The 23,503-nt window shown below is 44.4% G+C and overlaps 1 protein-coding gene across 6 annotated transcripts in view; it reads left to right on the top strand.

Annotated features, from left to right (window-relative positions):
* Positions 1 to 23,503, top strand: part of ldb1a (LIM domain binding 1a) — a 47,951-nt gene that overhangs the window by 5,114 nt on the left and 19,334 nt on the right. For all 6 annotated transcript variants that reach the window (XM_064934584.1, XM_064934586.1, XM_064934585.1 and 3 more), the window contains exon 2: positions 11,247 to 11,329. In XM_064934584.1, the coding sequence (XP_064790656.1) occupies positions 11,302 to 11,329 (28 nt within the window). In that variant the 5' untranslated portion in view covers positions 11,247 to 11,301. The remainder of the gene's footprint in view (positions 1 to 11,246; positions 11,330 to 23,503) is intronic.

The raw sequence follows: 23,503 nt of genomic DNA, 5'->3' as shown, positions 1-23,503 counted from the left end.
CTCGATTATATTTTTGTACCCAGGTCTTTGGGAAAGTTGTCTGGGCGGCTGTTGCCTGTTTTCTTTTCAGATCACGAAGGGGTGCTCCTGCAGGTGGGGTCGTCGGTCTGCCTCTTTGGTAAGGGGTACTGGAAGCTAGATCGGGATGTGCTGGAGGAGCAGGCTTTTGTTGACGGGTTTTATGTTTTCTTTAGGAGGCTTGAGGGTCTCCGGTCCATGTGTGAGGGGGTGTTAGAGTGGTGGGATTTAGTTAAGGTGAGGATTAGGGCTTTTATAATAGGGTATTGCAAGAGGAAAAAAAGGGAGGAGAGGAGGGAGGTGGATCGTATCCAAAGGTTAATTGAACTCGAATACGAGGCAGGCAACCTCGGCGGGTCGTTTGACTGGGAGAGATCCTCAACCCTAAAAGGCGCAGCTCAGGGAGTTGCAGGAGCGGAAGGCTCGAGCTTTCCTGGAGCGTGCGCATAGCGGCTTTCTAGAACATAATGAGACTTGTTCTGCTATGTTCTTTAAGTTGGTTAGGGCAAGACAGAGTAGGAAGGTAATGCATGGTGTTAGGGAAGAAAATGGTAGTATAGTTAGAGAACCAGAGGATATGGTCAGGGTGACAACTGATCATTTCCAAGGTTTATTTAAGGAAAGGGAAATAGATGTAGAGCAGGGAAATGTGTTTTTAGAACACTTGTCCAGGCGGTTGCCGGAGGACATTAGAGAAGTGATGGATGCCCAGATTTCACTAGAAGAGGTTGAGAGCGCTCTTAGGAGGATGGGAAAAGGGAAGGTGCCTGGGATGGATGGGCTGCCGGCTGAGTTTTATCTCAAGTTTTGGGGTATACTTGGACCAGTGGTCCTCGAAGTCTTGAAGGCCATCCTTGAGACGGGGGTCCCGGGGGGATCAATGGCTGTTGGTGTGCTGTCACTTTTATATAAGAAGGGGGAAGTAACTGACCTTGGCAACTGGCGGCCGTTGACCATGCTGTGTGTAGATTACAAGCTACTTGCAAAGGTTTTAGCAGACCGGTTGTGCACAGCCCTTCCCTACGTCGTTCATGAGGATCAGACGTGCGGGGTAGAGGGCCGCTCTATTAGATGGAACCTACAGTTAATCAGGGACTCCATCGCTTGGGTTGAAGATAGAGGACTGCCTTTTATGGTTGCAGCGCTAGATCAGGTGAAAGCCTTTGATCGCGTGAATAGATCCTTTTTATTCAGAGTGTTAGGTCGATTAGGATTTGGGGAGAAGTTTATAGGATGGATTCGTACATTATATGTCAGAGCGGGGTGCCGAGTTAGTGTAAATAGTCACTTGGGTGACGTTTTTGACCTCTCGTCTGGGGTCAGGCAGGGGTGCCCACTCTCGGCTCTCCTCTTCGTTCTGTACATGGAGCCTCTGGGGGCTGCCATTAGGGCAGACACAGGGGTGGAAGGTCTGCTGATCCCTGGAAGTGGTGGACTGCGTGTTAAGATGACGCAGTACGCCGACGACACTTCCTTGTTGTTGTGCAAGGACTCGTGCCTGACAAGGTCCCTTGCCATCTTTGGGGATTTCACTCGAGCGTCGGGAGCAGTTCTGAACCATGCAAAGTCTTCCGTCAAGTTTTTCGGAAGATGGCGCGGTAGAACGGATGTGCCTGGGGGTTTATCTCTCTGTGAGGGGGCCCTGAGGATTCTCGGGGTCCATTTTGAGACCTCCGGCTCTGCGACGCTAAACTGGAACATGCGTATTGCAGTGGTACAGAGGAAGCTAGCAATGTGGAAAGCTAGGTATTTGTCTTTTATGGGCAAAGTCCTGGTCCTAAAGGTGGATGTGTTGCCGTCGCTTTTGTATTTGGCATACATCTACCCATTGCCGGCTTGTCTGAGAAGGCCTCTAGTGAAGCTTGTGTTTCAGTTTATGTGGAGTGGCAGGTATGAGTGGGTCGCCAGGGCACGCATGATCTGTCCCATCGGGGAGGGAGGTAGGGGGTACCACATTTCCCCCTCAAGCTGGACACAATTTTTGTTTCTTTCTTGTTAACGGAGCTTGCTCAGCCAGTGATACACCCGTCCGGTTACCTCCTGCGGGTGTTTTTCTCGTATCAGGCGAGAAGCATAATGGTGTGGTCTAACACGGGTCCTCGGGCGGAACAGCTGCCGTGGCACTTTGGTCATGCGGCCAAGTGGCTGCGTGCGCACCCTGAGGTTGAAGTTGCCCGAGTAGGTTTAGATCATAGGCACCTGTACGAGGAGGTCAGAAAGGCAGAGAGTCGGGCGCCTGTAGTAGGCATCTCGGAAGCGGTCTGGGAGGGAGTGCAGGTGCGGGATCTGGACAACAGGCTCAAGGACCTGAATTGGTTGAGCCTTCATAAGTGTTTGCCAGTACGTTCCATCTTGTACCGGTTTAGTTTAGTGCAATCCCCCACCTGTCCAAGATCCTCTTGTGGCAGGGAGGAGACTGTGCGTCATGTCTTTTGGGAATGTGCCTTTGCTGGAGTAGTATGGGCTAGGGCACGGGGGTTGTTAGGTTTGGTAAAGGGGGATTTTGTATTGACGTGGGCCAGGTTAGAGAGGGGTGTAGGGAGAGCGAGAGGGACGGATAGGGACAGGTTTCTGCTCTGGCTTCTCATTAGTCTCTTTAAAACCTCTTGGAACTCCCCATCCCGGATCCGGGATCGTGACTAAAGCCTCAGGCTCATTAGCATAACGCAACGTTAACGATTTCTGAAAATCGCAAATAAAATGAAAATAATGCGTCTGCTCTCAAGCTTAGCCTTTTCTTAACAACACTGTCATCTCAGATTTTCAAAATATGCTTTTGAACCATAGAAATTGACTAATTTGTGTAAGAGTATGCAAAGCTAGCATAGCATTTTGAGTAGCATTTAGCACGCAACATTTTCACAAAAACCAGATAACCAAATAAATAAAATCATTTACCTTTGAAGAGCTTCTGATGTTTTCAATGAGGAGACTCTCAGTTACATACCAAATGCGCAGTTTTTCCTGAAAGCGTCTGTGTGTAGGAGAAATCGTTCCGTTTTCTACATTGCATCTGGCTACCGAAACGAACCGAAAATTCAGTCACCTACAACGTAAAACTTTTTCCGAATTAACTACATAATATCGACCGAAACATGGCAAACGTTGTTTGTAATCAATCCTCAAGGTGTTTTTTCACATATCTCTTCATTGATATATCGTTCGTGGAAGCTTGCTTTCCTCTCTGAATCGCATGGAAAAATACTGGCAGCTGACTTTTGCGCACCAATTTTGGCGCAGGACACCGGGCGGACACCTGGTAAATGTGGTCTCTTATGGTCAATCTTCCAATGATCTGCCTACAAATACGTCACAATGCTGCAGACACCTTGGGGAAACGACAGAAAGGGTTGACTCACTCCTCTTGCATTCACAGCCATATAAGGAGACAATGGAAAACAGAGCCTCAAAAATCCTGCTCATTTCCTGGATGCCGTCTCATCTTGGTTTTGCCTGAAGCTCACGTTCTAGGGCACGCACAGAAAATATCTTGGTAGTTCTGGACACGTCAGAGTGTTTTCTTTCGAAAGCTACCAATTATATGCATAGTCGAGCATCTTTTTGTGACAAAATATTGCGCTTAAAACGGGCACGTTTTTTTATCCAATAATGAAATAGCGCCCCCATAGATGTAAGAGGTTTTAAACGGGGGCTGTGGGAAGCAAGGCTGAACATGGAGAAGACAGGGAGAGATTGGGGGGTGGAAGGGATAGTGAGGAGAGTGGAAGGAGATTTGAGGGGAGGATGAAGAGGGAGGAGAGGAAGTGGGGGCAGCATGCTGCTCGGGAGAGGTGGAAGGGGGGTTTAGGGCTGGGTGTCATTTAGATTTGTAAGAGGATAGATTAGGGACAGGGAGATAGTGGAAGGTATTTTGTAGGGTGACGGGGAGGGAAGATGCTCCCCTGAGGTTTTGTTTGGGGTTTATGTCTAGTTTAATTTAATTAGTTTAATTAAAAATACCATTATTTGAGTATGTATGTAAATTATGAGTTGTAAAGAATGAATGGTATTGATGATAATAAATTCATTTTTATAAAAAAAAGACAGGCTGTATAGGTTTTTCACGTTCCGTTTGTTGTTTTTGTATTTATAAGTTATTTCATGTATCGCCATTTGTTTAATTAAAGACATGAGTAACCAACACGCTGCATTTCGGTCCGACTTTCTTGCGACAAACGAAGAACGCCGTTACAGAATAATAGTAGAGAGTGATTTATTTCAGCTTTTGTTTCTTCCATCACATTCCCAGTGGGTCAGAAGTTTGCATACACTCAATTAGTATTTGGTAGCATTGCCATTAAATTGTTTGTTTAACTTGGGTCAAACGTTTCAGGTAGCCTTCCACAAGCTTCCCACAATAAGTTTGAGGTCATTCCTCCTGACAGAGCTGGTGTAACTGAGTCAGGATTGTAGGCCTCCTTGCTCGCACACGCTTTTTCAGTTCTGCCCACACATGATCTATACTTTGACTTGGTTGTCCTTAAGCCATTTTATCACAACTTTGGAAGTATGCTTGGGGTCATTGTCCATTTGGAAGACCCATTTGCGACCAAGCTTTAACTTCCTGACTGATGTCTTGATGTTGCTTCAATATATCCACATAATTTTCCTGTCTCATGATGCCATCTATTTTGTGAAGTGCACCAGCCCCTCCTGCAGCAAAGCACCCCCACAACATGATGCTGCCACCCCCGTGATTCACGGTTGGAATGGTGTTCTTCGGCTTGCAAGCATCCCCCTTTTCCCTCCAAACATAACGATGGTCGTTATGGGCAAACAGTTCTATTTTTGTTTCATGAGACCAGAGAACATTTCTTCAAAAAGTACGATTTTTGTCCCCATGTGCAGTTGCACACATTTACATTTACATTTAAGTCATTTAGCAGACGCTCTTATCCAGAGCGACTTACAAATTGGTGAATTCACCTTCTGACATCAGTGGAACAGCCACTTTACAATAGTGCATCTAAATCATTTAAGGGGGGGGGTGAGAAGGATTACTTTATCCTATCCTAGGTATTCCTTGAAGAGGTGGGGTTTCAGGTGTCTCCGGAAGGTGGTGATTGACTCCGCTGTCCTGGCGTCGTGAGGGAGTTTGTTCCACCATTGGGGGGCCAGAGCCGCGAACAGTTTTGACTGGGCTGAGCGGGAACTGTACTTCCTCAGTGGTAGGGAGGCGAGCAGGCCAGAGGTGGATGAACGCAGTGCCCTTGTTTGGGTGTAGGGCCTGATCAGAGCCTGGAGGTACTGCGGTGCCGTTCCCCTCACAGCTCCGTAGTCTGGTCACACCGTAGTCTGGCTTTTTTAATGATGGTTTTGGAGCAGTGGCTTCTTCCTTGCTGAGCGGCCTTTCAGGTTATGTCGATATAGGACTTGTTTTACTGTGGATATAGATACTTTTGTACCTGCTTCCTCCAGCATCTTCATAAGGTCATTTTTCTGTTGTTCTGGGATTGATTGCAACTTTTTGCAAAGTATGTTCATCTCTAGGAGACAGAACGCATCTCCTTCCTGAGCGGTATGATGTCTGCATGGTCCCATGGTGCTTATACTTACGTGCTATTGTTTGTACAGATGAACGTGGTACCTTCATGTGTTTGGAAATTGCTCCCAAGGATGAACCAGACTCGTCGAGGTCTACAATTTTACAGTGAAATAAGGTCTACAATTTTACAGTAAAGTGAAATAATCTGTCTGTAAATTATTGTTGGAAAAATGACTTGTGTCATGCACAAAGTAGATGTCTTAACCGACTTGCCAAAACTATAGTTTGTTAACAAGAAATTTGTGGAGTGGTTGAAAAACAAGTTTTAATGACTCCAACCTAAGTGTATGTAAACGTCCGACTTCAATTGTATATATATATATGATATGAGTAATACAAGATACGTAAACATGAGTAAAGTTGCATTATTAAAGTGACTAGTGATCCATTTATTAAAGTGGCCAATGATTTCAAGTTTGTAGGTAGGCAGCAGCCTCTCTGTGTTAGTGATGGCTGTTTAACAATCTACACTCACAAAACGCATGATTGTAGCAGGTTTACTAATGCGTTAGTTCTAGTAGCTATGTTGACTGTGACATTGGCTAATATGGTGACAATGATGTCGGCTGTGTGTTGCGGTGCACGGTCATAATTTGAAAGTTTGCCTTGGAAAGGTTTTTTTACCTGGTCACAGACAGCTAATGTGTTGTGCACTGAAGTCCACATGCGAAGGGAAAAGGTGAGATGAGGAGTGTGAGTAGATAGTTGCGAGAAGGAATTATATATACAACGAGTGAAGTGAGCATGATGTTTTATGTGGCTACTATAAAAGTGAACTGTGTTTGCATGGGGTGTATTCATTCTGCCAATTCTGTTGAAAAAACGTTTCTTAAACGGAGCGAAATGGGGATAAACATACCTGAATTTGTCCAATAGAACCTCTTATTTTCAGCTGTTGGACTGATTACAGCTAGATCAGCTAGATGCAGGCAAGCGTGTGCAAGGCTGTATTGAATGTGTCACTGTCTGTCACCTTGATTGCAAAACATTATCTCGACCTGTGCACCTATGTTGTAAACTTTCATTCATAGGCTAGGGTACAGGGAGATGGGTACAGGGAGAATTAGAGTATCATGTAGTAGCCTAAACCTATCAATGTTACGTTGAGCTGAGTGAATGGAATATGAATGACAGTCATCCAATATACTTTATTAGAAATCATTTACATTTACATTTAAGTCATTTAGCAGACGCTCTTATCCAGAGTGACTTAGAAATTGGTGAATTCACCTTCTGACATCAGTGGAACAGCCACTTTACAATAGTGCATCTAAATCATTTAAGGGGGGGGGGGTGAGAAGGATTGCTTTATCCTAGGTATTCCTTGAAGAGGTGGGGTTTCAGGTGTCTCCGGAAGGTGGTGATTGACTCCGCTGTCCTGGCGTCGTGAGGGAGTTTGTTCCACCATTGGGGGGCCAGAGCAGCGAACAGTTTTGACTGGGCTGAGCGGGAACTGTACTTCCTCAGTGGTAGGGAGGCGAGCAGGCCAGAGGTGGATGAACGCAGTGCCCTTGTTTGGGTGTAGGGCCTGATCAGAGCCTGGAGGTACTGCGGTGCCGTTCCCCTCACAGCTCCGTAGGCAAGCACCATGGTCTTGTAGCGGATGAGAGCTTCAACTGGAAGCCAGTGGAGAGAGCGGAGGAGCGGGGTGACGTGAGAGAACTTGGGAAGGTTGAACACCAGACGGGCTGCGGCATTCTGGATGAGTTGTAGGGGTTTAATGGCACAGGCAGGGAGCCCAGCCAACAGCGAGTTGCAGTAATCCAGACGGGAGATGACAAGTGCCTGGATTAGGACCTGCGCCGCTTCCTGTGTGAGGCAGGGGCGTACTCTGCGGATGTTGTAGAGCATGAACCTACAGGAACGGGCCACCGCCTTGATGTTAGTTGAGAACGACAGGGTGTTGTCCAGGATCACGCCAAGGTTCTTAGCGCTCTGGGAGGAGGAAACAATGGAGTTGTCAACCGTGATGGCGAGATCATGGAACGGGCAGTCCTTCCCCGGGAGGAAGAGCAGCTCCGTCTTGCCGAGGTTCAGCTTGAGGTGGTGATCCGTCATCCACACTGATATGTCTGCCAGACATGCAGAGATGCGATTCGCCACCTGGTCATCAGAAGGGGGAAAGGAGAAGATTAATTGTGTGTCGTCTGCATAGCAATGATAGGAGAGACCATGTGAGGTTATGACAGAGCCAAGTGACTTGGTGTATAGCGAGAATAGGAGAGGGCCTAGAACAGAGCCCTGGGGGACACCAGTGGTGAGAGCGTGTGGCGAGGAGACAGATTCTCGCCACGCCACCTGGTAGGAGCGACCTGTCAGGTAGGACGCAATCCAAGCGTGGGCCGCACCGGAGATGCCCAACTCGGAGAGGGTGGAGAGGAGGATCTGATGGTTCACAGTGTCGAAGGCAGCCGATAGGTCTAGAAGGATGAGAGCAGAGGAGAGAGAGTTAGCTTTAGCAGTGCGGAGCGCCTCCGTGATACAGAGAAGAGCAGTCTCAGTTGAATGACTAGTCTTGAAACCTGACTGCTTTGGATCAAGAAGGTCATTCTGAGAGAGATAGCGGGAGAGCTGGCCAAGGACGGCACGTTCAAGAGTTTTGGAGAGAAAAGAAAGAAGGGATACTGGTCTGTAGTTGTTGACATCGGAGGGATCGAGTGTAGGTTTTTTCAGAAGGGGTGCAACTCTCGCTCTCTTGAAGACGGAAGGGACGTAGCCAGCGGTCAGGGATGAGTTGATGAGCGAGGTGAGGTAAGGGAGAAGGTCTCCGGAAATGGTCTGGAGAAGAGAGGAGGGGATAGGGTCAAGCGGGCAGGTTGTTGGGCGGCCGGCCGTCACAAGAAGCGAGATTTCATCTGGAGAGAGAGGGGAGAAAGAGGTCAGAGCACAGGGTAGGGCAGTGTGAGCAGAACCAGCGGTGTCGTTTGACTTAGCAAACGAGGATCGGATGTCGTCGACCTTCTTTTCAAAATGGTTGACGAAGTCATCTGCAGAGAGGGAGGAGGGGGGGAGGGGGAGGAGGATTCAGGAGGGAGGAGAAGGTGGCAAAGAGCTTCCTAGGGTTAGAGGCAGATGCTTGGAATTTAGAGTGGAAGAAAGTGGCTTTAGCAGCAGAGACAGAGGAGGAAAATGTAGAGAGGAGGGAGTGAAAGGATGCCAGGTCCGCAGGGAGGCGAGTTTTCCTCCATTTCCGCTCGGCTGCCCGGAGCACTGTTCTGTGAGCTCGCAATGAGTCGTCGAGCCACGGAGCGGGAGGGGAGGACCGAGCCGGCCTGGAGGATAGGGGACATAGAGAGTCAAAGGATGCAGAAAGGGAAGAGAGGAGGGTTGAGGAGGCAGAATCAGGAGATAGGTTGGAGAAGGTATGAGCGGAGGGAAGAGATGATAGGATGGAAGAGGAGAGAGTAGCGGGGGAGAGAGAGCGAAGGTTGGGACGGCGCGATACCATCCGAGTAGGGGCAGTGTGGGAAGTGTTGGATGAGAGCGAGAGGGAAAAGGATACAAGGTAGTGGTCGGAGACTTGGAGGGGAGTTGCAATGAGGTTAGTGGAAGAACAGCATCTAGTAAAGATGAGGTCGAGCGTATTGCCTGCCTTGTGAGTAGGGGGGAAGGTGAGAGGGTGAGGTCAAAAGAGGAGAGGAGTGGAAAGAAGGAGGCAGAGAGGAATGAGTCAGAGGTAGACGTGGGGAGGTTAAAGTCGCCCAGGACTGTGAGAGGTGAGCCGTCCTCAGGAAAGGAGCTTATCAAGGCATCAAGCTCATTGATGAACTCTCCGAGGGAACCTGGAGGGCGATAAATGATAAGGATGTTAAGCTTGAAAGGGCTGGTAACTGTGACAGCATGGAATTCAAAGGAGGCAATAGACAGATGGGTAAGGGGAGAAAGAGAGAATGACCACTTGGGAGAGATGAGGATCCCGGTGCCACCACCCCGCTGACCAGAAGCTCTCGGGGTGTGCGAGAACACGTGGGCGGACGAAGAGAGAGCAGTAGGAGTAGCAGTGTTGTCTGTGGTGATCCATGTTTCCGTCAGTGCCAAGAAGTCGAGGGACTGGAGGGAGGCATAGGCTGAGATGAACTCTGCCTTGTTGGCCGCAGATCGGCAGTTCCAGAGGCTACCGGAGACCTGGAACTCCACGTGGGTCGTGCGCGCTGGGACCACCAGATTAGGGTGGCCGCGGCCACGCGGTGTGGAGCGTTTGTATGGTCTGTGCAGAGAGGAGAGAACAGGGATAGATAGACACATAGTTGACAGGCTACAGAAGAGGCTACGCTAATGCAAAGGAGATTGGAATGACAAGTGGACTACACTTATCGAATGTTCAGAACGTTAAACCTACGTAGCAAGAATCTTATTGACTAAAATGATTGAAATGATACAGTACTGCTGGAGTAGGCTAGCTGGCAGTGGCTACGTTGTTGACACTACACTAATCAAGTCGTTCCGTCGAGTGTAATAGTTTCTACAGTGCTGCTATTCGGGGGCTAGCTGGCTAGCTAGCAGTGTTGATTACGTAACGTTACGTTAAAAGAAAGACAATAGCTGGCTAGCTAACCTAGAAAATCGCTCCAGACTACACAATTGTCTTAGATACAAAGACGGCTATGTAGCTAGCTAGCTACGATCAAACAAATCAAACCGTTGTACTGTAATGAAGTGAAATGAAAATGTGATACTACCTCTGGAGCGAGGCGGAATGTTGACCGGGTTGTTGAAGTTCAATTCGGAAGACGTTGGCTAGCTGTTGGCTAGCTAGCTAGCAGTGACAAATAGCTGGCTAGCTAACCTCGGTAAATTAAGATAATCACTCTAAGTCTACACACTCTAAACTACACAATTACCTTGGATACGAAGACAGCAAAGACAACTATGTAGCTAGCTAACACTACACTAATCGAGTCGTTGAGTGTAATAGTTTCTACAGTGCTAGTGGACGTTAGCTAGCTGCTGTGCTAGTGGACGTTAGCTAGCTGCTGGGCAGAAAGCAGTGTAGACTACGTTAGGACGACGAAATACGATAATTACGCAATTATCTTTGATACAAAGACGGCTATGTAGCTAGCTAAGAAGAAATTGCTAAGATTAGACAAATCAAACCGTTGTACTATAATGAAATGTAATGAAAATGTAATGAAAAGTTATACTACCTGCGGACCGAAGTGTAGATGCGACCGCTCGCTCCAACCCGGAACCGGAAATAATGCCATGCTCAAAAAATTATCAACCCTCCTCTTAAACGGAACCAATCGGCACTGACATTTAGATCACCAATTACATACCAGAGCAGGCAGTGGCCGTTCAATGTTTGCAAAGCATAGCCTCTGCACATCATACGTTTTGAAAAACAGAAGATTTCCCTCTCTGTTGCCCCGTGCAAGAATATCTGTTGCCCTGTATATGCATAATTACTGATATCTTTGCCACAATAAGCAATTTCAAGAGAGCTATGGTTCGTGTGTCTCCCCCCTCTCATATTTATCTCTGACCATGAGGATTGCAATTTGCATATTAATAAACCAACCAGAGTACTATATTTCCTACTTCTTGACTGTTAAATAGAGCTAGAAAGAGAGAGCTCCGATCCTGTTGTACTTCTCATTATATGTCCTGTTCTTCTAACCCCTATTTCTCACTTTCCTCTGTTTCTTGCTCTCTCTCTGCATGTGTATCCTTGCATACGGAGGGAGGACTGGAGGCAGCTGTTTCCAGCAGAGCAGAGACCTACAACATGTGAGAAGATGTCTGTTGGAGGCTGCGCTTGCCCTGGTAAGTCTCACCATTTCTCGCTCTCTGTCTCTCTGCTCTCTCACTCTCTATTGCTCTCTCTGTCTTCTGTCTCTCTCTCTCTCTCATGTGCCTTTTCTGCTGTAAAGGTCAAGTCCAGCAACTGGTTTACAGTGTGTTCCTCACTCAATATTCAGTGTACTTTATTTCTCAGCAACACTGCACAACGGCTACGAGCACTCACTAGCTATTACTAGCGCACATCTCCTACATACACTGATACGTCTTTCCCCCATGTTGAATGACACAAGGTTTTCTTGCTCGGACAAGTTTGGTCAGTGGAATACTCCTGTCACCTCAGAACAACATAGTTCCTTATGGAGGTGTGTCTGGTTTGTGTGAGTGTGTGTTTGTGCGCATGCACGCACATTTGATTGTCACTCTCTCTGGCAGCGTCATCTATTTGTTGCTTACTAAGTGGTTACTAACTGTAACTTAGTCTGAGCTTGATCGATATCTTCATCAATACGCTTTGTCTCTATTCTTTACCTTTCTCTGATTGTCACAAGAAGTCACTGTGTGTGTGCGTGCGTGTGTGCGAGAGAGAGAGAGAGAGAGAGAGAGAGAGAGAGAGAGAGAAAGTGTGTACATATGGGCTTTATTTGTTGAGTGAAATGGTCAGTCTGACATTTTGTACAGTTCGCCTCAATCTCTTATCTGTATCAGTATCTTATCCTGGTCAGTTTCCTGTGCAAATTCAAGTATGTCCAAGTCTGAATCACTCTATTCAGAACAAGCATGAGGCCTACCAGGGTTGGAGAGTCTATGTCAGTCCCATCAGGAACAAAATCTTCTTAATTCAATGTTCATTAATTGGCTAATGGAATATGCCCTAACACTCCTGCCTGTCAAGTCAACACATCCATTGGCAGGGACAATTTGCTATCTTACAGCAGGGTCATGATCAATAGTCACCAAATGGAAGAAAGTCGACTGAAATAGAGACTACCCGAACGTAACATTAACAAATACTCATCCTAAAAACAAATGCTAATTTCCGATTGCCATTACAAAACATTTTCCATTGTGTGCCCTATTAATGAGCATGACCCAGATCTGTGTAGATGAAAGCCTGTTGGCCAGTGAAGCACACAGCAGAGTCCATCATCAGCTCTGCCTAACCTTTTACAGGAAACACTGAGAGTGCAGGGTTTGAGTGGTATGGCTTGTTAATGAGACTATAGTTAACCCTCTTTTGAATAAGATCTGTCTGTGTTTGAACCGGGACCGTCTGAGTTTCAATATGAATTCCCCATGGGACATTACATTTTACATTACAGTCATTCAGATGCTCTTATCCAGAGCAACTTCCAGCATCAATTAGGGTTAAGTGCCTTGCTCAAGGGCACATTAATAGATTTTCCCCTTTTCGTCTTGGGCATTTGAACCAGCAACCTTTCAGTTACTGGTTACAACACTGTTAACCGCTAGGCCGCTAGGCTACCTGTTGTTCAAGGATGTAAATTCGATCAGTATTCCAGTCGAATAAAACTAAATTATGTAAAGCATTCTGATTTGACACAGATGGTTTGATGGAGCAGAGTGAAGTTAGGAGGTATTCAGGAGGATAACAAGAGGGCACCAAATCATGTTTCCTACTTGTCATGATTTCCAAAATGTTTGTGTATAGTGCCCCCTATAGATAATGTGTCTATTGTACAGGAAACACAATGGCACAGTGGAGTGCATAGGGATTACTGGCTTTAACAGGCTGTTCTGGCATACAAGCACATTGTACCGCTGTTTCCAAGAACTCTCACGTACACACAGCACACACGCAGGAACACACACACACCCACACAGGAACACACACACTGTTGTCTCTATTGAGCCTGACAGCAGCAGCCCCACCGTAGTGCAGCTGTGTATGCGTGTGAGTGCATATGTCTACAGTATTCTGCTTTCCAGCATCGTGCTGCTGAGACTAGATCTGTTTTCCTGTGGGCTTTTATCCACCAATAACATATCGCACTGTCAGTTATTTTGGGATCCCGAGTGGTGCAGCAGTCTAAGGCACTGCATCTCAGGACAAGAGGCATCACTACAGTCCCTGGTTTGAATCCAGGCTGTGTCATATCCGGCTGTGATTGGGTGCACAATTATCCCAGCATCGCCCGGGTTTGGCTGGGGTAGGCCATCATTGTAAATAAGAATTTGTTCTTAACTGACTTGCCTAGTTAAATAAAGGTTCAATTAAAAAATAAAATCTTATTCGGCTCCATGGTCAAAAGAAAGGACAAGCTGTTTTTCAGCTGGTTTATTTGAGGGGGAATGCTGTTTCACAAATCTCCTCTTTTGTTCCCTCACACTCTCCTTCTCCATCTCTCGTTCTTTCTTTCTTTCTCTCAATCTCTCTCAATCTCTCCCTCTACAGAAGGCAACAGTTAGTTAGGCGTGACTGAGCACATGCCTCTCACAGGGGACAAAAATCAGGCCTGGAATTAGGCTAGTAGTTGAATTCTCATTCCTGTTTCCATTATACAAAATGCTACTTTCTTATGCCCTTTACATTCCCCTTCCTTTCTTCCCACCTTCCATCCCTCCTAACTTTCTTTTTTGCCACAGTGTCTCACATGGCTTTGTTCTGTGTATGAGTCCACTGCCTGTAAATCCATATCACCTCTGCCTCTGACAACATAATGGTGATGGGGTACACTACAGGTCAGGAGCTCGTAGTGTCGTGATGAAGTGAGCCACGCTCATTCATAAGCAGTGGTATAAAGTACTTAAGTAGTACTTTAAAATATAATTACTTAAGTAGTTTTTTGGGGTATCTGTACTTTACTTCAGTATTCATATTTTTGACAACTTTTACTTTTACTTCACAACATTCCTAAAGAAAATGTACTTTTTACTCCATACATTTTGCCTGACACCCAAAAGTACTAGTTACAATTTGAATACTTTGCAGTACAGGAAAAATGTCCAATTAACAGACTCATCAAGAGAACGTTCCTGGTCATCCCTACTGCCTTACATCTGGTGGACTCACGATACATAAATTCATCCTTTGTAAATTATTAAGTGTTGGGAGTGTGCCCCTGGCTGTCAAAAAAATCTATAAAAAAGGAAATTGTGCCATCTGGTTTACTGAATATAAGGAATTTGATGTATAGCATTTACTTTTACTTTGTACTTTTACTCAAGTATGAAAATGTTCCACCACTGTACTTAAAGTACATTTAAAATCAGATACTTTCAAACTTTTACTCAAGTAGTATTTTACTGAGTCACTTTTACTTGAGTCATTTTATATTAAGGTATCTTTACTTTTACTCAAGTATGACATTTCCAACTCTGTCTGTGAGAGCCGGAATTCTTACTGGTTGGTAGGTGATCAAATACTTATGTCATGCAATAAAATGCAAATTAATTTCTTAAAAATCATACAATGTGATTTTCTGGATTTTTGTTTTAGATTCCGCCTCTCACAGTTGATGTGTACCTATGATAAAAATTACAGACCTCTACATGCTTTGTAAGTAGGAAAACCTGCAAAATAGGCCGTGTATCAAATACTTGTTCTCCCCACTGTATATATGTAAACAACAGCTGGTGCACGATATCTAAGGAAGTCTCAAGATTTTGCTCACCTGAGGTAGAGTATGTCATGACAAGCTGTAGACCCCATTATCTACCTAGAGAGTTTTTATCTGTATTGTCCATAGCTGTCTACATACCACCGCAGACCGATGATGGCACTAAAACCGCACACAATGAGCTGCATACCGCCCCGCCATAAGCAAACAGAAAAACGCTCATCCAGAGGCGGCGCTCCTAGTGGCCGGGGACGTTAATGCAGGGAAACTTAAATCAGTTTTACCTCATTTCTATCAGCATGTTAAATTCTAGACCACCTTTACTCCACAGAGACGCGTACAAGCTCTCCCTCGCCCTCCATTTGGCAAATCTGACCATTATTATATCCTCCTGATTCCTGCTTACAAGCAAAAATTAAAGAAGGAAGCACCAGTGATTCAGTCAAAAAAAGTGGTCAGATGAAGCAGATTCTAAACTACAGGACTGTTTTGCAAGCACAGACTGGAATATGTTCCAGGATTCTTCCAATGGCATTGAGGAGTAAACTACATCAGTCACTGGCTTTATCAAATAAGTGCATCGAGGACATCGTCCCCACAGTGACTGTACGTACATACCCCAACCAGAAGACATGGATTACAGGCAACATTTGCACTGAGCTAAAGGGTAGATCTCCCGCTTTCAAGGTGCGGGACTCTAATCCGGAAGGTCATAAGAAATCCAGCTATAACCTCTGACGAACCATCAAACAGGCAAAGCGTCAATACAGGACTAAGATCGAATCGTACTACACCGGTTCCGACACTCGTCGGATGTGGCAGGGCTTGCAAACTATTAAGGACTATAAAGGGAAGCACAGCTGAGAGCTGCCCAGTGACACGAGCCTACCAGATGAGCTAAATTACTTCTATGCTCGCTTCGAAGCAAGTAACACTGAAACATGCATGAGAGCACCAGCTGTTCCAGACGACTGTGATCACAGCCGATGTGAGTAAGACCTTAAACAGGTCAACATTCACAAGGGCGCAGAGCCAGATGGATTGCCAGGACGTGTACACTGAGCATGCGCTGAACAACTGGCAAGTGTCTTCACTGACATTTTCAAGCTTTCCATGTATGAGTCTGTAATACCAACATGTTTCAAGCAGACCACCTTTGTCCCTGTGCCCAAGAACACTAAGGTAACCTGCCTAAATGACTTCTGGCCTGCAACACTCACGTGTGCAGCCATGAAATGCTGGTCATGGCTCACATCAACTCCATTATCCCACAAACCCTAGACCCACCCCAATTTGCATACCGCCCACAGATCCACAGATGATGTCATCTCTATTGCACTCCACACTGTCCTTTCACACCTGGACATAAGGAAAACCTATGTGAGAATGCTATTCATTTGACTCCAGCTCAGAGTTCAACACCATAGTGACCTCAATGCTCATCACTAAGCTAAGGACCCTGGGACTTCCTGACTGGCCGCCCCCAGGTGATAAGGGTAGGTAACAACACATCCTCAATACGGGGGCCCCTCAGGGATGCGTTCTCAGTCCCTTCCTTTGCTCCCTGTTCACTCATGACTGCACGGCCATGCACGACTCCAACACAATCATTACGTTTGCTGATGACACAATGGTGGTAGGCCTGATCACCGAAGACAATGAGACAGCCTATAGGGAGGAGGTCAGAGACCTGACCTTGTGGTGCAAGGACAACAACCTCTCCCTTAACGTGATCAAGACAAAGGAGATGATTGTGGACTATAGGAAAAGGAGGTCCGAGCACGCACCAATTCTCATCGACGGGGCTGTAGTGGAGCTTCAAGTTCCTTGGTGTCCACATCACCAACAAACTAACCTGGTCCAAGCACACCAAGACAGTTGTGAAGAGGGTACGACAAAACCTATTCCCCCTCAGGAGACTCAAAAGATTTGGCATGGGTCCTCAGATCCTCAAATGATTTTACAGCTGCACCATCGAGACCATCCTGAAGGGTTGCATCACTGCCTGGTATGGCAACCGTTCAGCCTCTGACTGCAAGGCACTACAGAGGGTAGTTGGATTATATTTGGTTTGACCTCCAGCGCTATCTGTGGTGTTATCAGCTCATCACTCAGAGCTGTCATGTCAGGCCTCTAGTGTAGGAGTACTACTTTGTGTGCCTTGAGCTGTTGCCAGGTTTTGTCCTAAAGGTATCACCAATGTTGACCAATTACCCAATTTATTAGATGCATATTTATGAGCTGAACTTCTTTGATCAGTCAGTGTGTGATAAGGTGCTACACTCGAACTTTTTCTCTGCATTAATTTTGTAAGCTAGTACTGACTGAATGAGAGGCAGTGAATGTGATTGTTTTAAAAAGGCTAGCTTGATACTGACTATTATTTATTTTAATACACCTACAATTCATAGCAAATGTTTAGAGCTTTACTACATAGCTATTAGTTTGTGAATAGGAGGGAGGGTGTTGTAAAGGCAGATTACATTTCGATTAAACACGATTGGGGGAGCCCATTCTGCAGAGGGAATGTTTACGCAAGCAGGGAGGAGAGACGTAAGAGCAGAGACGGGGGCCATTGTTCGCGTCTGGTTAGGAACAAAGGGTTTGGCTTCGTCTCTAGCTGGCTAGATCCCCACTTTTCAACATCTGGGTTGCTTAAAAAAACGCGACTTTGTAAGTGCAAAAATAACGAGACCGAGGACGTACTCATTCGCTTTTACTTTTGTTTTGCTTTTCGTTTTGTTTCGGAGAGGAAAACGGAAATAAGGACTACGCTGAAGGTGCTCCAAATTGGGACGGCTAGCATCCAAGCTAGCCTGCTAACACCGAGCGGTGCTTTTACTGTTGGAAAGAACACCGCGTTTCGGTGAATCATTCTGTGCAGGTATGGTGGATTAAAGTTAGCAATTTACTATACTAGTTACTAACTTGCCTTGTTGCAGTGTAAGTATAAATTATATTATTAGGCACATTTCAAGTGTGGTCCGTGCAGCTAACTAACGTTATAGCTAGCTTGTTTAGCATTGGCTAACCCCAGTTAGCTATTCACTGCCACACTAGCTAGTTTAGCATTGACTAACGCCAGTTAGCTAATCACTGCCACACTGGTCAAGACAATCTTGCTGCTGTTTTAGCTAGCTTGTCATCAGCATCAGTCAAACCTTTTGTTCAGTTGATCTCATTCTTAATATTAATCAAGACAATGAATGAGGAATTCACCATGTAGTTGGCTGCTATAGGTTCTCAGCTCTGTGACTTCCATTGTATTTAATGCTAATGATATAATTATGGTGCCTTTCTGTTTATTTTTTAAACCTCAAATCAATGGACGATTTTAGGGGATTAAATTATCGTTCTAACCATGGTGGTTTTATATTCTGTCGTGTGACCCCGTATTCAATAGCAAAACATGGATGGTGTATTTCCAATGAGGTTCTACCCAAAAGGCTCAGACTTCTCTGTTTCGATCTCTACGCGGGCCGTCACCTGTGTCTCACTGGGCCATGCATGGCTCCGGTGGACCTTCCTGGACTTGGGGCCAAGCCCAGGTTCTGGGTCAGGTTACTTTTTAGCGTGCGTTTACATAACAATTGCTACATGTTAACACCTTACAGAATAAAACATATGTAGTGTCACACTCCTGATGGAAACATAATTACACTTGAGCTTTCATTTAAAAAACACTGGGGACCCACTAGTGTGGGGTTAAATCTCAGTGGAAAAGCACCAGTTAATCCACCATCTCCAATCATATCTGTAGGGCTAGTGAAATTGTCATGTAGGCTCAACCTAACAGATATAGGATCAGCTTATCCTCCCCAAATCCCATTGAAGAGAACATTCAAAGCAGACCTTAGATCAGTTTCTGTAGTAGGGGCAACACACACACCAGCTATCATCTGGAGAAGAGGGGAGAGGTCTGTCACCCCTTCTATATATGGGCCATCAGACGGAGTGCGTTTTACACACCTAATGCGTATATACTCAAATCAAATTTTACTTGTCACATGTGCCGAATACAACCTTGAAATGAATTGCGTACTTACTGTTTTCTAGTCGAGGCTCATCCCATATAACCACTGCTGTACACCTTTTCTATTCATGTACTGTCCATAATGTGTATATACACCATCATATACATATATTTTCCGGACTCTGACATTGCTCTTTCTAATATTTTGATATTTCTTAGTTCCTTTCTTACTTTTTGGGGGATTTGCATGTATTGTTAGGAGTGATGCACCCATATGACATTTTTGGCCGATATCTGATATTTTCCTTGCAAAAAAAAAACAATACTAGTACAGTTAAATAGTTTACACACACATGGATGCAGCAGTCTAAGGCACTGCATCTCAGTGCAAGAGGCACCACTACAGTCCCTGGTTCGAATCCAGGCTGTATTGTTTACTCGGGATTATTTACTAGGATTAAATGTCAGGAATTGTGAACATCTGAGTTTAAATGTATTTCTCTAAAGTGTATGTAAACTTCTGAATTCAACTGTATGTAGCTTGGTGTCATCTAAAATAACCCTAATTTATAAGAAAAGCTACAATAGTGGACTTTGTGGTTAACCTTCAAAATAAAAGTATGGCATAATTCTACTATTTGTATTAATTTGCATTGCTGTCAATGACATACTTTTAATTTGAAGGCAAACCGCAAATTCCACTATTGTGCCTAATCCTTATTGTGACTAGCATCCCAACACATAATCCGGTCCGGTCGAGCCTCACTAGCCAGATGAAGCTAGCTGGCTGCTTATAACATTAGCTTTGCGCAACAGGGTTGAGTAGCTGGTTAGCTATTTATTTTCATGACCTGAAGTTTAATTTTAATAGGCGAACAACAAGTGGCAACCTAGCTAATACATCTGTCATGCTGATCCTCAACACTGGAGCTCCCCAGGGGTGCGTGCTCATTACTCTCCTGTACTCCTTGTTCACCCACGACCTCATGGCCAGGCACAACACCATCATTAAGTTTGCAGACGACCCCAACAGTGGTAGGCCTGCTCAACGACGAGACCGCCTATAGGGAGGAGGTCAGAGACCTGGCCGTGTGGTGCCAGAATAACAACCTATCCCTCAACGTAACCAAAACTAAGGAGATGATTGTGGGCTACAGGAAGAGGAGGACCGAGCACACCCACATTCTCATCCACGGGGCTGTAGTGGAGCAGGTTGAGAGCTTAAAGTTCCTTGGTGTTACTGTAATTTAAATATACCAATGTGTTTTCATTAATTGAATTCACTTAATCTGTTTCATGAGAATTTGTAAGATTCTTGTTTGCATAAAATAGACGGAGACCAGTCTTATCAATAATAGGTAACAGCATTTATTCTCTGAGCGCATTACCACGAGCAACAGTTTATATACAATAACATGAAATTTCATTGCTCCAAAAATGAATCTCCTCCTCCAGACCGGGTCATAGGGAACTTTAAAGGTTCATTCTGACCCCCCTAGCACATACACAGGACACACAACTTAATTAACTTTTGACCCCTCAACATTATCGATCACCACTTAGCTGACAGTTCTAATTAACAGAACCTTGGAATGCACTCACTGTCTTATCTAAAATACCCCAGAGCTAAGTTTCGTCGGTTCAACCATAGGTTAACTACCTTATCTGCTTACTTAATCCACAACCCATTCGTTTCTGCCTAGTTGGAATGGTGTTCATTAACTTTAATTACTCCTTGTCCGTGTCACACAATCCCTTCTTATGAACTCATATTGTTAATCAGATATAATAAAACAGAGTATACGTTTACTTAGTTACAGTTCCATTTAAAATTATTTGTTCAGTCATTTAACTTCTTTGATATAGGGGGCGCTCTTAATTTTTGGATAAAAAAATGTTCCCGTTTTAAACAAGATATTTTGTCACGAAAAGATGCTCGACTATGCATATAATTGACAGCTTTGGAAAGAAAACACACTGACGTTTCCAAAACTGCAAATATATTATCTGTGAGTGCCACAGAACTGATGCTACAGGCAAAACTAAGATGAAATTTCAAACAGGAAATGGCCCAGATTTTGAAGGCGCTGTGTTCCAATGTCTCCTTTATATGGCTGTGAATGCGCCAGGAATGAGCCTACACTTTCTGTCGTTTCCCCAAGGTGTCTGCAGCGTTGTCACGCACTTGTCGGCATATCATTGGAAGATTGACCATAAGAGACTACATTTACCAGGTGTCCGCTTGGTGTCCTCTGTCGAAATTATTGCGCAATCTCCAGCTGCGTCCACTTTTCCATTGGGTTCAGAGGCGAAAGGCAACTGCCACGAATTATTTATCATCGAATAGATATGTGAAAAACACCTTGAGGATTGATTCTAAACAACGTTTGCCATGTTTCTGTCGATATTATGGAGTTAAATTTGGAAAAAAGTTTGGCGTTGTAATGACTGAATTTTTGGGGTTTTTTCTTTAGCCACACGTGATGAACAAAACGGAGCGATTTCTCCTACACAAAAAATCTTTTGGGAAAAACTGAACATTTGCTATCTAACTGAGTCTCCTCATTGAAAACATCCGAAGTTCTTCAAAGGTAAATTATTTTATTTGAATGCTTTTCTTGTTTTTGTGAATGTTGCCTGCTGAATGCTAGGCTAATGCTATGCTAGCTATCAATACTCTTACACAAATGCTTGTGTAGCTATGGTTGAAAAGCATATTTTGAAAATCTGAGATGACAGTGTTGTTAACAAAAGGCTAAGCTTGTGAGTGAATATATTTCTTTCATTTCATTTGCGATGAACACCATGTCAGATTTTACATGTCAGATTTTAAAAATGCTTTTCGGCAAAAGCATGAGAAGCTATTATCTGATAGCATGCACCCCCCCTGAACCACCTGAACGAGTTGTAAACAAAAGAATCAGCGTAGCCGGCGCTACACAAAACGCTGAAATAAAATATAAAACATGCATTACCTTTGACAAGCTTCTTTGTTGGCACTCCAATATGACCCATAAACATCACAATTGGTCCTTTTGTTCGATTAATTCCGTCCATGTGTACCCAAAATGTCCATTTATAAAGCAGGTTTGATCCGGAAAAAACAGCTTTCCAAAACACAACGTCACTCCAAAACATTTCAAAAGTTGCCTATAAACTTTGCCAAAATATTTCAAACTACTTTTGTAATACAACTTTAGGTATTTTTTAAAGGTTAATAACCGATCAAATTGTAGACGGGGCAAACTGTATTCGATAGAGAAAGTAAACAAAACATGCTCCTTTTTCCCTCTTGCGTAACTATCAAAAGTGTAACGTGTACCAGGAAGTGCCTCTTCTTCGTTTCACCAATGATTAACTTCAACCCAATTCCAAAGACTGGTGACGTCCTGTGGAAGTCGTAGCGCCCATTTTACAGTTCCTATCTAATTTCCCTTGACAAAGACAATTGAGGGAACTGTCAGAGGGAATTTATTTTATTCTGAACAGTTTTTCCTTGGGGTTTTGCCTGCTACATAAGTTCTGTTATAGTCACAGACATGATTGAACCAGTTTTAGAAACTTCAGTGTTTTCTATCCACACCTACCAATCATATGCATATAATATATTCCTGACATGAGTAGCAGGAAGTTGAAATTGTGCACCCTATTTATCAAAAAGTAGAAATGCTTCCTCCTATCCTTTAAGAGGTTGAGACTTAACTAAAGGCTTTCAGCCAGACCCCTGGTTCAAACAGCTCTTATTCGCTCCCCTTTCATAGTAGAAGCCTGAAACAAAGTTCTAAAGACGGACATCTAGTGGAAGCCCTAGGAAGTACAATATGGCCCCATAGACAGTATATTGGAAAGGCAATCACTTTTTTTAACAACAAACCTCAGATTTCCCACTTCCTGGTTGGATTTTTCTCAGGTTTTTGCCTGCCATATGAGTTCTGTTATGCTCACAGACATTATTTGAACAGTTTTGGAAACTTCAGCAGAGTGTTTTCTATCCAATACTAATAATCTGCATATGGGTCTGAGTAGCAGGGAGTTTACTCTGGGCACCTTATTCATCGAAGTTAATCAGGACAACAGTTTTTGTGCATAATTGCAAAAGGGTTTTCTAATGATCAATCTGCCTTTTAAAATGATAAACTTGGATTAGCTAACACAATGTGCCATTGGAACACAGGAGTGATGATGGTTGATAATGAGCCTCTGTACGCCCATGTAGATATTCCATTTAAAAAATCAGCTGTTTCCAGCAACAAGTCATTTACAACATTAACAATGTTTACGCTGTATTTCTGATCAATTTGATGTTATTTTAATGGGCAAAAATGTGCTTTTATTTAAAAAACAAGGACATTTCTAAGTGACCCCAAACTTTTGAACAGTAGTGTATATATTGTTATGCCTTTACTTAGATTTGTGTGTAATTGTTAGATATTGCTGCACTGTCGGAACTAGAAGTGCAAGCATTTCGCTACACTCGCAATAACATCTCTTCACCGTGTGTGATCGATTTAAGGTTTGATTTGAAGAATGAAGCTATATAGAGGGAGTAGCAGTACCATTTCAATGTGCAGGGGTGCGAGGTGTTTGAGGTAGATATGTACATAAAGGCAGGGTAAAGTGACTAGGCCTCAGAATTAGGGTTGG

This window comes from Oncorhynchus masou, chromosome 24 (genome assembly GCF_036934945.1).
Source record: "Oncorhynchus masou masou isolate Uvic2021 chromosome 24, UVic_Omas_1.1, whole genome shotgun sequence".
NCBI lineage: Eukaryota > Metazoa > Chordata > Actinopteri > Salmoniformes > Salmonidae > Oncorhynchus > Oncorhynchus masou.
Note: the sequence above shows the minus strand (reverse complement) of the source record. Positions and strands in the feature narration are given on the sequence as shown.